At 48.1% G+C, this 16,495-nt stretch overlaps 1 protein-coding gene across 5 annotated transcripts; it reads right to left on the bottom strand.

Moving 5' to 3' along the window:
* Positions 1–1,464: 1,464 nt before the first annotated feature.
* On the bottom strand, positions 1,465–9,318 carry TRIM45 (tripartite motif containing 45). Of its 5 annotated transcripts, none has more exons than XM_067289823.1 (6): positions 8,979–9,318; positions 6,101–6,834; positions 5,022–5,151; positions 3,013–3,127; positions 2,749–2,797; positions 1,465–1,790 (listed from the first exon to the last, which is right to left on the bottom strand). In XM_067289823.1, exons 1-6 carry the CDS (start codon positions 9,302–9,304, stop codon positions 1,639–1,641), a joined length of 1,506 nt encoding a protein of 501 aa, XP_067145924.1. In that variant the 5' UTR covers positions 9,305–9,318; the 3' UTR covers positions 1,465–1,638. The 5 variants fall into 5 exon arrangements, with proteins under 5 accessions (XP_067145924.1, XP_067145923.1, XP_067145922.1 ...); XM_067289822.1 differs by having other exon boundaries at positions 2,671–2,797; XM_067289821.1 differs by having other exon boundaries at positions 2,601–2,797.
* Between the last annotated feature and the right edge of the window lie 7,177 nt (positions 9,319–16,495).

Consider the following 16,495-nt stretch of genomic DNA (forward strand, 5'->3'; position numbering starts at 1 on the left):
GACATGCACATAGCAGGGACAGGAAAGAGTTACCGTTTGTTTCATTAAAGGCTAACTCAAGCTAAACTTTCAGTTTGAAATTTCAGAGTCAGCAACTTGGAGATTTAGACTGCTTAACCTTTGCCCATTTGTTTAATAATTCTTTCTGGATGATTAATGGAAAGCTATGAATAGCATTTGCTTAAGGATATCCATCTCCTTTGCTGGGAAGAAGAGGCTCCAAAACCAGCTTTGTAAGAGGTAAGAGCAAGTAAGAATCTTTGAGGTTTGAACTAGCAAACAGACAATGAAGATTCTTACTATTTACAACCCAACTATTATCAGTCAGAAAGCAAGAACCAGTCCCTACTGTTGACACTAGAGCAGCATTCCTCCCCCCAGATAACCAATGGATGGACCTTTGTCCCCACTCCACCTCCCCAGGCAGCATGATGAGCCCCTAGCAAGACACACCTACAAGTGGGGTTACCCCCAGGGCGGTAGCATTCCCACTGTCAATGACATGAACTTGTTTTGTTTAGGAAGGCATCCAAGGTGTCTGCTTCACCCAGGCAGCAATTCGCAGGTTAGAAGTTGCCCTTCCAGGAAAGGGTCTCTTCCTCCTCTTCACAGGAGCGTATTTCTCCATGATTGGTAGCATTGGCAGCATATGAGCCCATCAAATGCCCCTTCACTAGGGAAAATGGGACAATCTCTTCTCCTAAAAATACTCAGAAAGCAGCCAAGACTGTGCAAAACAAATGCAGAAGCTCTGCTGAATTCCAGCTTCTGCTGCTGCTCTTCCCCAATTGCCTCAGTCAAGACAGAACTCTGCAAACTTGCATGGATGGCTCCTACAGATGCTCAGACTGCAACCAAATCAAACCAAATGTGTTCTTCTGAATCTCTCTCATTATCACCCCGAGCAGCACAATGTCCCACACCATCTCCATGGAGAACATACACACTGAGTGAATGACATTCTGATTGCTGTTCCCATCAATGCCATGGGTTTTCCTTGGATTTCTTTCAAACACATTACTAATCTGCTTTGCTCCTACTTTGCAAGGAAGGTGTAATGAGATCACAGCCCACCTGGAGAAAAGATAGGAGTTGCAAACACAGTAGCAGCTCTGGAGAGAGTGACTGTGCTACATACAAACATACAAGGCTGAAATCCAGCCCCGTGTCTGGTGAGAGGCAGAAGCCATATTCAGGCTGCTAAGCCTTTCCAAAGCATTAACGCAAACCCTCTGGAATGTTACCCAACCAGCAGCTTCGGATTTTTTGAGAAGGAGAGCAGAGACTGTTGATCCTGCAGAATGAGCTGCATCTTGACTCTCTGGGAGGTAACTGCTCAGACTGAGTGTCACCTCAAAGCCTAATCCCACAGGCCTGACATCCTCAAAGTGTGGGTGCCAGTGACAATTCCTAGCGTTTGCTCCTGTTCAGGCACGAAACAACTTTGCACACATACCCCCAAGGTAGAACATAAGGCACAATTTTATTTTCCCCTCATGCCCCTCTCAAGGTTCACACCCAGTGGGATGCCGCTGTCTGGCAACAAGGGCTATGCAGTGATTGTGGGGATCTTCATGGCTTGTGCTTATATAGCAGCCAGTAGGATGGCCCTGGGTTCCCAGGGGCTCACCTGGCTGCTCAGAGAGCTACTGTCCTGAGCAAACTCCTTTGAGATGTATCACTGGGTGGCCCACCCAAACACTCGGAACTCTCCATGACTTGTCCACAGCATGACCAGTGGGGGCAGCTGGGGTGACCTTCGTGTCCATGGCCACAGCCTTGGTATCCACCTGCAAGAGAAGAGGCACCATGAGCTCCACCAAAAACTTGTCAAAGAATCACAGTGTGTCAGGGGCTTTCAGAGAGCGCTTTGGCCCCAGACTTGGCTGAGACAAGGAGCATGTGCTGATGAGAGCACAAGATATTCAAGGCCAACACTACCAGGGCTCCTTAAAGAAAGGAGCACAAGCTGCTGGGGGGGGGGGATGGGGGACGGACAACTCCCCCTTCCAATTGCTTGGGAAAGGTGAAGATTTCTCTCCTCACTTAGTGTGTAAAGCAAGACGTAGGCCTGCAGAACCTCCTGCCAGCCACTGGTGGCTATGGCTGTGCCCTTGACAGAGACAGACACAGAGAAGGGAAGAGGCTGGTTCTGTACTTACAACATGCAAAACTCACGATGACACATGCAGCTCAAGGACAAGGAAGCTGGTTGAGATTAAACAAATAAGGGAGACGAACTCTCATCCTAAATGAGGAACAAGATTTCTCCAGAGAACAGCATTGGGCACTGTGTGACACAGCCAACATGGTTCCCAATGTGTCAACTCTGGAACAGGATCAGCATAGCCACAGAATTGCTTAGCCTCCCTGTGAAGGGATAAAAGTAGGATCCTTGGACAGAGCTGCTCTGTCCCATCTCCTACAGAGCTGATTCAGGTCTCTCTACATGCAGTGTGTTACAGAGACCCTCAGTGTGTCCCACTGCATCTCTCACTGCTGTGATCCCATCCTACCAGAAGATATGTACAAGCAGGTTGTCACAGGTCTGGTACATGTGCAAGGCAGGAGTTGGGCCTGGAGTAATTACTCACACCTACCTACACGAGGTGGGACTGGATGCAACAAACCCTCCTGACTCCAGCAGTGAAGGGAAAGCTGAGCCCTCACCTGGCATGGTCCCACCACAGGCACAGTGAGGAGCTTTCCGGCCTCTGCTAGAGCAGAACGTGCAGCAGTGAAACACACCTTGGTGCTTGCGGAACTTGTTTTTCACAGTCAGAGTGAATGGAGAACCCTGCAGAGGACAAGCAAGCAGAGAGACTACTGCAGTGAATGCTATCAAATGTTGTGTCTGCATTTTTAAAAACCAACTGGGTGATCCTGTCAGTCACAGGTCAGTAAGCCCAGCCTTAAACTGTCAAGTAGCAAAGGCAATCCTTAGAAAGATTTAAAGCAAATACTTAGAAAAGAAAAGCAGGTAAAGAAGAACCAGCACAAAACAAACACTACCTGTACATGCTGCCCTTTCACACAGACGCAGACAGCATACAAGCCTGGCTCCTCAGGGCTATAGGAAATATGGTAGGTCCCATCACTGTTATCATACACTGTTGCCTTGACTGTACTATGAACACACAGAGAGAAGACCGAGAGGTCAGTGACTGATAGAAAATTGCTTTAAGTGTGAACAATTGTTGGGCCTAGATTTGTGGTTGGGTCTTTATCCCTAGCCTTGTTCAGAAGCTGCAGGTCTCAAGCAAGCTCAACAAGATGCATGAGCAATGCTCAAGCACAGTGTAGCTTTCACACATACCTGCCCTGGGAGCTGCAATAACCATATAAAGGAAGTCACACAAAGCTAGCTGCACTGCAAGGATTTGTAGCAACCCAGACTGCTGAGTGAGAAAGAGTAGCAAATGACAGCGTACTCACAGGACAGATTATACCACCAGATATGAGCCCTTAGAAATGATTCGCACCTTCAGACAGCGGTTACCTCCAGAAGCGCCCATGAGTAAAGGCACAAACAGGGCAGGTCTGAATCACTTCAACCACTGTCCCAACTATATTGACCTCAACTCTTCCCTTTGATACTCTGAGGAGTTCTAGGTCTCTGCTGGGAAATTCTCCCCTTGCAAAGTGAACCTCACAAGGTACCCTGGTAGACACACTGCCAGGGGAAAAAGTGTCAGGTAGTTACTCTGGGACTCTCTGCCCACTTCACAGAAAGATGAAAAGAGCTTCCACAGTTATCAGGGAGCTCTGCACAAGGAAGGTGTTCTTCCTAATCCTCACTAATTAGTCTCTTACACCCCATGACATGACACTTCATAACCTTCCAGATTTGTAGGGCGTGTTCCCCACCCCCCATCATTTCACATCAATACAGCTGCCCACATCATTTCCTGCCCTGAACTGTGTGGCGAGGCTTCAGGCTCTTCAGTAGCTGCTGTGCCTCACCCCAGAGCCAGACAGCTTTCAGCAACCAGTGTAGCAACTGCATGTACACAAAAATAAGAAACTGAGTTAGTGTGGCCACAGTGACCTCTACCCCAAACGCACCTCCACACATCATACTTGCACCTAATGAAGGAAGGTACGTTGGAGCAACATCCTTGGGCAATGCTGCTTTATTGACAGTCATCTGTTCACCCAGCATTATTTCTGTATGCTGTCAGTACTTCCCCACAGCAAGGAGTTCCAGCAACCCATCCCCTTATTCATCGCATCAACCCACCAACAGCTATGCTAGCATCTTGCTCCAGCTGCAATGTACCTAATATAAAACTGAGTAGATGTTTTCCTTAAGAACTGACCCACAAATAGTTCTGCATTTGCACTAATGCCTCATCATTTTATAGTAACAACGATGGCCTGAAAACAGCTTCCAAAATAATTTGTTCTGGTTGGTCATTTTCACTGTGGAAACACTTAGGGAGTCAGGTGTGGTCTTCCCTGCTTTTGCTTGAGAACCTCCAAACATGTGAAAGCATTCAACACTTGTAACTGTAGGAGAAAGCTCAATGAAGTCACAGCAAAGATACTTTCTCCAGAACACAAATTAAGCGCTTCCATCTAATCTTGTGCTCTTGTGCTTAGTGAACTCTGACAGACACGGGATGGTCGGTCTTGCACTCCTATATTTTACATGCATTCGATGTTAACAAAAGCAGGAGGCCTGGGTGCCTGCTGGGAGGGGTGAAGCTCCAACTGTTCACTCTGACCATGATTAAAACCCATTGTGAGCTGAATCCTTTAAGAAGTCTCAAACCACTGAAAGACTCGATACAAATCTAAGCTGATATTATCAACTTCCACGCAGTGACAAACAACCACTAAGAAGAATTCCTATACTGGGGGGAAGAACGGCTGTGCCTTTTCCCCCTTAGATCCTGATCCATGTGCTGGAGCACTTCCTCCCACTTGCCCAAACAAGGACAGAGCCAGGCTAAGGGAGCCTGTAACAGAAACAGAAAGGTAAACCCCAGGACTGGGGTGTTCTCAGGGAAAATACCCACCAGTCCCTCTTGTCCTTGTGAGTGACAGTGACCTGCACGGTCTCTCCTCCTCTCCCCATCTGCTCCCCTGTGGTGTCATTGCAGAGCACTGTAAAGCCAGTCAGCTGGTTCTGACGGGCATTGTGGAGATCTGAAAGGCAGAGAAACAGCGCTAGAAAGAATTCACACCAGAAGCGACTCCCACCTCCCATCCATTTTGCAGTGCTCCACTCCCATTGGGGCACAGCCAGGACTCTGCCGCTGGGGTGTAACAGCTCCTCTCCATCCACAGGAAAAAGTAAATATATATCACTAGGGACCAGGAGACAGTGGACAGGCACAGGTGCTGGGAGATATCGGGCTGTTTCTCTGTGCCCAGCGTGCCTCAAAGAGCACCATACAACAGGAGGGACAGCCCCACTGTGCAGTGTGGGGCTCTGCCCCCAGGACCTCAGCACTTCCCCTTGGCATGGAAGGGACCGAACAGGCCCTGAGCAGGCCACTACTGACCTGAGGTGGCTCTGCTCTGAGGGCTGGTCTGAACGTTATCTGTTCACTGGCCCTACTCTAAGTCCTTGGCAAGCAGGGACCCCTGCTACCATGTACGCCAAGAAATCCCACAGCAATTTCAGCAGAAGCTACGAGGAGAACATAATTGGTCAGCTACAGAGGGGATCTCTCTGGACCCATGCTGCAGAACCACAGTCACTGTGAAAACAGCACATTCTGCTATTGAAGGCAACACTGCTATCCCCTGAGTAAACCGTGGTCTTTGGCCTAAGGTTTGTTCTCCTCACACCTCACCCAACATTGAGGTCAGTAACACTGCAGAGGGCAGCTACAGTATGCTCTGTTAGATGTGGCTGGGGACAGCTCTGGCTCCCCACCCAGCACAGCTCTTGCAGCCCCTCAGTCTGAGGAATGCAACCTCTAACAGGGCTCTACTATGCTGTGCATCCTCCACCTTTTCCCCTAGTCAATCCCCAAACAGCGGGGAGCCAACAGTGCCTTGAGCTGCACCCCAGGTGGGTGCTGAGAATGGAAAGGTGACTTTAGGGTACAGCTGGCTGCCATTACACTGTTGCACAGTACCCCATTACCTTCCCCTTGCAGGGTACATTTGGCTGGATCGACCACTTTGTTGAGAATGGCCCCAAAAACTTCATAGCCACAGCGTTGTCCAGCCCTCTCCTGGGGAGAGAACTGGATCCCATTGTCCACACTGGGGTGGGTGCTGTAAGCAACGCTGTTCAGCCTCGCCAGCCGGCTTGCCACCACCCCTTTGGTGATGAGGATCTCCAGATCTGAGCCCCTCGCCAGCAAGTGCTCTGTGAACTCCATGCCAGTCCTCATGTCCAGTAGCAGCTGCTCCAGCTGGGCCTTCTGCAAGTGCAGCAGATTTTCGTTCTGCACCTTCAAGTCCTCCAGCTGCTTCAGCAGCTGGTCCCGGTGCTCTTCAATTGCTTTCACGTACCCATCGGCAAACAGAGAGATCTCTGCGGCCACAGCCTCCGCGCGACTGTGGATGGCATTGCCCGTGTCATCAATTTGGTCTAGCACATCCTCTAGGGTGTCCATGTGCTGCTGGATGCTCTTCAGCAGCTCCCGCAGGGAGTTCCCATGCCTATAGATGACATTGCCGGTGAAGTCGTAGGGGTGCTGCTGGTGCCCGTCTATAACACAATCCCGGCATATGGGCCAGTCACACTGCTCACAGAACAGCCTTAGCTCCTCTGTCGGATGGGAAGGGCAGAAGAGAGGCTTCCCAGCTTGGCTGCAATCCTTGATGTTCTCCAACTCTGCCACAGTGTGAGAAGCCGTCTTCTTCTGTCTCCTGGAAGGGAGCAACCCCACATAACCTTCTGCATACAGGATGTGAAATACAAACACCCATGAACTAGCCCAAGACCCCTTGTGAATGCCAGTCTATACAGACTGCAAGTCATGGTGAGCACTGTTCCCTCCCGTCTCTGCCAAAATTCACACTGCACAAAGGGACTGGTGATCTCCTGGGGACACAGCTTCAGACAAAAGAGGACAGCATCTGCAAACAGCTCATTAGAGGCTGCTCTCAGGCTCCTTGAGTGCTGTCAATATTATTTTCAGACAGAAGAATTGTGTGCCCCACCACTGTCACACACAGACCAGGGAATGGGCTGTCTGGCAGCTACCGCCAGCAGCCCCTTCATGGAGCCTGACAGAAGTAGGGTAGTTGCAATTACCCCCAGAGCCTGCTGTGACAAAGACAGCAGGAGGGTGGTGTGCACTGCAAAGTGCGAGCTGGCAGGAGGTGCCTGAAAACTAATTTGTTCACTAACAGTCACTTCTGCAGCGGCACAGGAGGCATCAGGCTCCTCAGCTGTCAGCCCGATGATTTTCACCAACTTCAAATTCACTGAGGCAAATAAGCTCTAATACCCCTTAGGGAAAAATCTAGCTCAAGCAAGAGCCAGATGACAGTCTGTGGTAAAACATTTAATATTCCAAAAGTCAAACTCCATTTCCTTCTGGGTTTTGGGTTAGATTCTGCTCAGAGGAAAAGACAAAGAGCCTGGGGATTATCCAGCCATCCACCAGGTCAGAGTGGCACTAGATTTTTTTCCATTTTATGCTATTTTGGACACTGGAAGCTAGTTAGTGACGAGGATATAAAAGAACTGTTGCCTTCCTTGCCTCCTGCGCTAATGATTGCATATGCATAAGCTGACATGTGGCAACTGTGAAGGGAGCTCCAAGCCATAGGCAGAGAAGTACTCTTGGAGGAAGCTCTAGAGTTGTTCTGGCAACACAAAGCAGCCTTGTCATGGGGCAGAACATGGACATTACGCTCCTTTTTTCACTTCCCCACAATCTCCCTCGGGTCCAGCACAGTTTTAAAGCTTTCTAGCACCATTTGCATAACACCCCTCACGTTCACACTTCCCTGACTTCAACCTTTAACACTTGTTCCAAGAAGCATGACAGCAGCACTCAGGTCTTTAGAAACCTTCCCTACACCCCTGGAAACTATTTCAAAATGGTCTTCCTTGGCCCTCGGTCTGCTTTGCCAACAACAAAAATGAGGTGCAGGTTTGCAGACACTAATGAGGCAAGGAAATACTATCAGTAAATAAGGCGGGAAGCAGGTAGCTGGGACAAATTTTCTACTGCTTTATACCTTGTGCAGTTATTCCCATCAATATAACACACCGCTATTCAAGGTCTCAGTTTACTACTGTTCAGCAGCTTGCATAGGGTATAAGGCATTAGTTAATCAAAACGCTATGCTGAAACGTAGAGCTCCAAATGAAAGGTAACTAAGAGTTTGAGCCCTTTTACAACAGGTACTGATATCTGTAGGTGGGTAGGGCAGTGAGGAATATTCCTCAGCAACTTCTGGGGAAAACAACTTGCTCTTAAAAGTGGAAAGGAGCAGTAAGTGTGGAAGGAATAGGCCAAGTGGATTAACCCAGACTTCTCTGGCTAGTGCTACTGGATGTTTTTCCAGTCCTGCCTGCTACATCCTTGCTTCAGAAGGCCCTTAGGATCTCCCGTCACTTTTCTTCCACAGCACTGCTCTCTCTTCTGCCCTGCTCAAAGACCACTGCAGCCTCCTCCTCTCCAGCTCCCACCTCTGCTGCAGTCATCTCTTCTTCTTGCCCTACTGATGTGATCATCTCAAAGGTAAAAAGCTCCCTTCTGCTGGCATTGCTTCAGCTTTCCTGTATTCTAACAGGATTAAACTCTGCAACAGTGAATGCTCTGCAAAGGAACAGTATCACTGCTCCTAACAGGCCAGCACATGGGTAGGTCCCATGACCTACCTGCTGGTGAGCAGGTAGCAACCACGCAGCCACGGGCTGCCAGGACTTCCAGTGATCCCCTTTCGCTCCACGTAGCTCCAGCTCTCCAGGCACGGTCTCCACCGGCAGCTCCCATCCCGCCCCCCGGCCTGGCCCCGAAGCATCTGCGCCCGGGAAGGCCGGACGGGCCCCTCACCTGTGGGCCCGCGAGCAGAAGAGGCAGAGGTGGGCCCCGCAGGTCCGGCAGCGCCTCACGGCCGCCCCGTCGACGCACATGTCGCACCCCCCGGTCGCTGCCGCGCCGCGGCCCAGCGCCAGGTAGTCGGGGGTGAGCTGCGCCACGCCGCCCGGCGGCAGCGCCACCTCGGCGTCGCACACTGGGCACAGGACGCTGAGGGCCGCGGTGCGGCCCGGCGCCCCCAGCCGCCGCAGGCAGGGCGCGCACAGCAAGTGCAGGCACGGCAGCAGCCGCGGCGCCACCCAGGGCTCCGCGCACACCGGGCACCGCGACCCGGACAACATCGCGCCGGGGCCGCCAGCCGCCGCCGCCGCCACCAGGAGCCCGGACCGGCAACGGGGCCCCGCTACGCGCGCCCCCTCCCCCGCTCACTGGTCCGGCCACGCCGGAGTGACACCAGCGCCGGCCAACCGCCGCCTACGGAGGGGGGGGGGGGGGAAGCTCCCTGCCCCCCTCCCCCTCCCGCCGGGGCGGCAGGCGGGGACCGGCCCGCCACGCGCGGCCTCGCGCCGCCCAAGCCGTTGGGACGGGGCCGCCTCGTTGCCACGAGCGACGGCGGTTGCGGTCGGTGCGGGCCGGCGCCCTCCGGCCCCTGCCGTCCCCGTTCTGTTGGATCGAACAGGTGGATTCGCCTCCGTGTGCTCGCCGTGAGGCATTTGTTCAGGGCTTCTTTCCTGCCCGCTCACCAGCTGCATCATTTTTCATAAAAGCGTGGTCTCCAGCACAAAATGGAATGCTCTAGCAAAGATCTCGCCAAAACCACAAAACCCTGTTACTGCTCACTTCCCTCTTCGTCCTGGTCCAAAGCACTGAAGGGCCTGCTTGGTTGCTTGCCTGCTCTGACACCTACTGTCTTTTCAGAAGTCGTGATCTAGGAAACGGTTCCCTGCCCCACGAGTAGATTTTGCATTTCCAGTTCTTAAATGTCAACCTTTGAGGTTTACCATCGGATCTAGATTGCTCTGCATAACTGCAGCAGCTGCTGGTCCGCAAGATGTTATCAGGAGCTCTTTGTTTTTCCCTCTGATAATGGGTGAAATTGCTGCAGAGCCTAGAACTGGTATCTCTGCAGCTGCAGTAGAAATACTGCAACCTGTGACTGCCTTTGGCAATAGCCCAATAACTGCTTCTCCTTAATTCACTTCACCTGGGAATTATGGATAGTGTAGAAGACAGGTTTTGAAAACAGTATCATGAAGTCCTACATAAAACTACTTAGAAGTTAATTATATCTACACAATTGCATTTATCAGTCTGATCTGGAATCTTATCAAAGAAATAAAATCAGATAAAAAAAAACTTTTCTATAAAACCACATTTACTGACTCTAATGATACTCATATAATGTGCTGCATCCAACCCTTAGTGACCAAACTTCATATCAGCTTTTCCATTAGCTTGCCTAAACACATAGGTCTCTTATCCTGCTGGCCCTTCTGAACAGCAACATCACATGAGCGCTGTTTGAAGCTTCTAGATTTCTTTTCAAGTATCCTACGATGTATTAAAAATCAACAAACAAGGAAGATCTTCAGGTTTTTTTAAGGCTAAGTGCAGATTTATCTAATCCTACCAATTTGTAAATATCTGATCTGTAGCAGATGTTAACACCCTTTTGGATGCATAATGACTTGACAAAGACATCATTTCTTCACGTGATACACTCAAATCCTTGTATCTTTTATGTAGTAATATGAAATCAATGTTATAGGTCATGGTTAGGTGTTTAAAACCTTGAAGCTGATCAGAAAGCAAAGAAATTCTAGTAACTTCCTTTGGATTAACTATTAGTGAGTAAAGTGGTTGCCATGAGCATTAGAGAGGATAAAAGTTACAGTAACTGTGAGACAAGATGGTTTGATAAAGACATTAGACATTGTGACAGAGAGGAAATATTAGTTCTTTTAATATTTTTAGTGGAAGAAATAACAAGGGTACTGTAAGCATGGGTGTGGAGAGAAAATGGGAGATGAATTATAACTCTTGTGCAGAAAAGGCAAGCTACCTAGAGAAGGGCAACATCTGCCATCACCACAGAGAGAAGGTAAAAGGAGCCAGAGTTGGCAACTGCAGAGGAAACCTGAGGTTCCACCTCAGCTGATCAGAGGCCGACCAGGTTGGTGCACAAGGCAGATCACTGCTGTGCATCCATGAGTCAACAGCATACAGCAACAGCAAACTCCGTAGGACTAGAGGAATTCACAATGAAATGGGCTAGAGAGAACGATCACAAGAGCCCCGCAAGACTCTCAGAGGAAGAAAAAGAGAAGCAGAACTGCCATAAGAAATGCTAACACAGTGGTCTGAGAAGCGGAGCAGGATTTGTACAAGCTCCCTTGGTGCTTTGGTTTTGGTCACTCTCCCCATAATGCTGCTGTCTTAGCTATTACTAGTCAGTGGAAGAAGCTGCTTTCACACAGGCCCCTATGGCACCAAGTCCCAAATTGCAGTAGGCATATATGTATACTCAGTAGACATGTATGCTGATGCAACATATTGGGCTGCTAAACATTGCAAGAATTGGACTGGAATGCCCTCTCACTTCACAGGTTACTCATAGTTTGCTTTGTAATTGGACAAAATATAAGGATAAAAAAAGAACACATTAACTTATAAACATCAACTGGCAATATAGGAACATAGTTACAAAAATGAAACAATGGAACTGTGTCATTAAAATGACACTAAACAATAATGATTTCCTTTTGCCATGTTTCACAGGTGTTGATGGCTGGCTAATTAGCTTCTACATTTGACCCAAGATTTACTCGAAATAGAGTCCTCTTCAAACTATCTTTTTCCTGCTCCTATTGTTAAAAATGTCTATCAGAGTTGCTCAGAGTACTTTGCTCTGGGTGACCTGTTCTTTCCAGAGCATACCTCCCCTACCAGCTCCTTCCTCTTTTTCCTGTTTATCTGCTCGTTTTCTAACATTAAGCACTGGGTCATCACATAGAGACATTGAAGATAAAATGTTTTCCTTCCCCCCTCCCCCTCAAGGACTCTTGATTAATATTTCCATTGTATCTGCTAATTAGCCCATTCTTGGGAGAACTTCATGATGCTTTCCGTTTATAGTTTTCTGAAGAAATATTGCTAAACCCTTGTACATCATGTACCAAAAAATCTTACATTTCTTTCCTAAACGCATTCTCTCTCTGTGAGTAGTGTGGGTATAACTAAAGATCAAATTAGGAATGGATGCCTCATGCTTCCCTGTCCCTATATACTCTGTTCTCTTTCTGGGTATCCTGCTGTAAGATACAAACGAAAAAAGGTAGTAAAGCCAAAGTCATTAATGAACAGCACAGCAAGGAGCAGACCTGCAGTCCCTAAGTTTGCAGAAAAGTCAAGATGACTGATGACAGAGAAGAAGCTCTGAAAGTTGGTCAGAAATAAGTTATTAGAGATCTTGTTGACAGAAAATGGAGTACCCATCAAAGTGCCAAGGACTGGGTTAATGACAGCAGAGGATGGCAGGAAAGGGCTAATTTGGAGAGTTTACAGGTAAAGAAAAGTACAGCAGCCAGCTGGCTGCTTCCCAGTTGACAAGTAAGTCCAGCTTTACTGTGGATTTGTCAGCCCTGAGAGCTACTGTGTATCAGAGACTTCTCTGAACATGCAGAGAAGCCATACATTGATTGTGGGTTTCCAAGGGGCAGACGCAGGGGCATGGGGTGACAAGGCAGGGAACAGACAGCCAGAGAGGGGAAAAGATAAAGACTGTAAAAGCAGGAGGTGCCAGACTGTGCCTGGACCTTGAGGTGAGGAGCTGGAGAAAGTGGAAAGGAAGCTAGGCAAAGTGAGATTGGGAAACGAGGGTGGAAGGGCTGGAGGGGGAAAGGTTTGTTTCACCATCAGCAGAGGAGGAAAGAGAGCATAGGTGGGTGACAGAATCAGAGAGGAGAAGGTAGAGGAATGAGATGAAAAAAGGTATAGAAGTATGCTTTAAAAGGAGACCTGGGGGGTGCATGGGAAGAACAGCTTATCTTCAACCTTTGCTTTCATGACTCCCTGGCAGATTACAACGTTTCTCAGGTATTTCAGGAGGACTCTTCCAGGACACACCACAAAGATTTTGACTCTAAGCCCCCTTTTCCTCACACTACCCTCGCCCCTCCTGATCCCTGAGTGACTCCATCAGGTCAGACTCCTTACAAACAACCAGGATTTATTGCTGGTGAGGGAAGAGCACTCAAGGTGCTCAGCTTTCCTGACAGGGACCCAGGACAAGGCATTTTAAAGGCTCTTCTTTCTATGCACCACAACAGTGACTGTGCTGGTCATTTGGTTACCACACAGTTTGGTTCAACATAATCCAATGCAGCAGTGGCACTGCACTGTGACACCTTGGCACACCACCATCTTGTTCACCCCATCTCTCTTCCTTGCATGTACAATCTACTATTTCACATATTGTAGTACTGAAGAAGCTGGGAAGAGAGCTGGGATCTGCCCTTCACTTCCATTCTTCAAAGGCTTTTGAAAACATAACACTTTCCATGGTTTAACTTGAATCATAATCTCTATAGCTTTTTGCTTGTCCTAGAAAGCAGCACAAAATCATAAACAGCAAAAAATAATCACTCTGTCTCAACAAACATACAAGTGCTTTGTATGGTGCCATGACTTTAGACGGTCTTTTCCATTGCTTGTTCATCACACTCAGAAATGAATAATGATATCCCAGGCACTAGCATGAATGATTGGACCAACAATACAACAGGTCAGATCCTGCAAACATTTGCACAGATAAAGAAGATGATAGTTTTTCTTTAAATTTCTTTGACACATTAGTGTTGTGGCCAGGAGTGAAGTGTGACTGAAATGCTCTGAGGTTTGAAAACTCTGGAGGCTAAGCCCTAGGAACTCAGAATTACTTGGTTCATAAAGCTCCAGTAGTGACAATTTTTTCTTGTACTGTAGCATCTTGGGCCACCAAACACCACTCTGCACACCGTAGTCTGTTTGCTTGAAACATCATTATTTGTTTCCATGCAAACTGTTTTGTGCTGTCTATTCCCCAGCCACCCAGCTAACTGCTCTTCCTGTTTATATCAATGTTGCCTAGAAAATACAAAGCCATAGTTCAACAAAGAACGCACAAGCAGCACCTAGGATGTAGGAGTAGGCGTAGGCCCACTAAGAGTAACTCAGAATTGATCCTTCTCTCTCTCTCCTTATGCCAGTGCTCATCCAAGCCTGCCCCTAAGCACAGGCTCTGAAGCAGGTTTAGATCTGGGAACAGGTTCATGGTTGGGTATAAAGCAGATGTCAAAGTGCTTTCTGGGAAGGAGACCCTCCTTCTGGCTCCAGATTTTGTATGTACATTGTTTCAGATACAGTTTTTGTGTGTGCCTTAGTTATGAAGAAAACTGTGGCACAGGTCCACACCCTACACACTTTTCCAGATTGTTTCTTTTGCAATCAAGCATCAGTCTTTGGGGTCAAGCTCTAAAAGTTCCTTGTTGAATGTCCAGTCCAGTTGTGCAAATGGACCCAGCCGGGGCTTGTGAGTGAACTGTCTTAGGTTGAGCTCACATCTCCCTGTCTCAGACCAAACTTCTGGGTTGAGTTTGCATCTCCTTTAACTCTGGAGCAGTGCAGTTACCGAACAGTTCCTTATAACCTGTGGGGCCACACAACTGTCATTTTTTCTTTCTTGTCTACCAGGTGACACAAGTTACTGCCACAGAATCACAGGAGTGGAACCACTCTCTAATATGGCAGAATCAAGCTCCATTTAGCAAGTCGGCCTTTGGAAAAGGAGATGCCAACTTGCCTTTGTGCCGTGCTGTGCCCGGAAGGCACGCAACAGCATTGTCCAAGGCAAGTCTCACATGATAGAATTTCTCTAAGCTGATGCCATGGAGGAACGTGACAGCTGCTGCAGAAAGGCAGCACTGACCACATGGCTGGAGGCACCACCTATGATGAAGAAGGAGGGACTTCTGCCCTGGGAGCTCTCACAGACTTTCTACACAGCATTTTTGGAGGCAGCCTAACTCAGTCTGTCTCCCTCTCTCAAATCTTCTAATAGCTTTTCATTTCAGGCTGGTGTTGCGCTTAAGGGAATAAACTGAGACTCAAGTGACCTTATTTAACCTAATCCCAATACTCTTCATTTTCATGCAGGAGTGTGCATTATGATTCTTTAAGCTGCTTTCACACATCAAACCCACACTCCAGTGAAAAGAAGCATGAACTTTAACCACTGCAGTGTGAGCTGGGAGAGGTGAAGGAAGAAGGCAGCAGAAACAGCACGCTTAGCTGTGTCATTCACTGACTAATGGAAGATGCACAGACACCACACATAGGTAACGCACAAAACAGCAGAAAAGAAAGTGTGATCTCTCTTGCCTTCACGATTTGCAACAGGAAACACAGAGTTCAAGGTGGTCAGGCAATATCCCTTTCAATCAGCAGTGGCTCTTTGAAGACAAGAAGCTGCAGTTACAACACCCAGCAACACTGGCTTTGTTCAGACTTGCCCTTACTGTGGCTTCTGACCAGACATTCTTGCTTTCCCCTCCTCCCTGCAGCTTTCAAGCCACCTGCTGCCTCTTTCAGATTTCTGCCAGCTATAAATATTCTTTTTAATCTTTCCTGAATCCTCCCTACATTTTTTGAAGGGAGGATGAAATTGAATTTTTTTTTCAAAAATGGTTTTCTAAGGAAACAACTTTTATGTGATCTGCCTGACAGGCCTTTGTAACTTTTGGACCTCCCCTTTCAGCCATATTTGAGACAGAGGTAGTGATCTCAAAGATAGTTAAGTTCCTACAAGCTGAAGAGCATTGGCAAATAAGTCACAGCTCACATTTAGAAGATAACAGTGAAGGGAAGGAAGAATGGCTCTGTTGGGACCATGAGGGTGACATGAGGATATTACAGTAGGATATTATGTGCGGATGCAGGTATTGTTGTGGTGGCAAGGGCAAAAGGAAAACAGGGCTGCGATCCATAGAAAAGCAGGCTGAATTCGCTCTGCTACTCACAAAGCAACTATAGACCATATGATTGAGGTGTGAGTGGGAGAACAGATCCTGCAGCAGAGTGGTGAGCATGTAGTAACAGAATGTGCCTTTTAATGAGGTTACTTTGAGACATCATCCCAGCAACAGTCCCCACTTGCAGCACCCTGCCATGGCCTCTTGCCTCCTCCATGGCCCAACAGACCAAGCACAGCCTGTGTGTGTGCAGAGGGGAAAGGGCACCAGAGCACTACAAAGAAAATCCTGGTCTCACTGTGGGGCAGTGAGAGTTGAAAACCCACTTACTTGAGATTTGTGCTCAGTGTGAGACCTGACAAAGCTTTATGTATATATTCATGCATGCCTAGACTATGTACTTATATACGTATGTATATAAGCTGACTGCATGAAAGAAAATACAATGAGTAAAGGAAGATTAGCTATTGGTAGGAGTAGATGTCAAGCTAATGGGAGGAGAGTCACTTTTTTTTTTTTTTTTTT

Source organism: Apteryx mantelli, chromosome 1 (genome assembly GCF_036417845.1).
Source record: "Apteryx mantelli isolate bAptMan1 chromosome 1, bAptMan1.hap1, whole genome shotgun sequence".
Lineage (NCBI taxonomy): Eukaryota > Metazoa > Chordata > Aves > Apterygiformes > Apterygidae > Apteryx > Apteryx mantelli.

Bases quoted from the DNA above. Each gene is read 5' to 3' on its own strand.
- TRIM45 (XM_067289821.1), bottom strand. From the start codon at position 9,304: ATGTTGTCCGGGTCGCGGTGCCCGGTGTGCGCGGAGCCCTGGGTGGCG. The intron at 6,835-8,978 runs GTGAGGGGCCCG...GCTCCCTTCCAG, and splicing joins TTCTGCTCGCGGGCCCACAG to GAGACAGAAGAAGACGGCTT. The intron at 1,791-2,600 runs GTAGGTGTGAGT...CTTCTCTTGCAG, and splicing joins TCCAGTCCCACCTCGTGTAG to GTGGATACCAAGGCTGTGGC.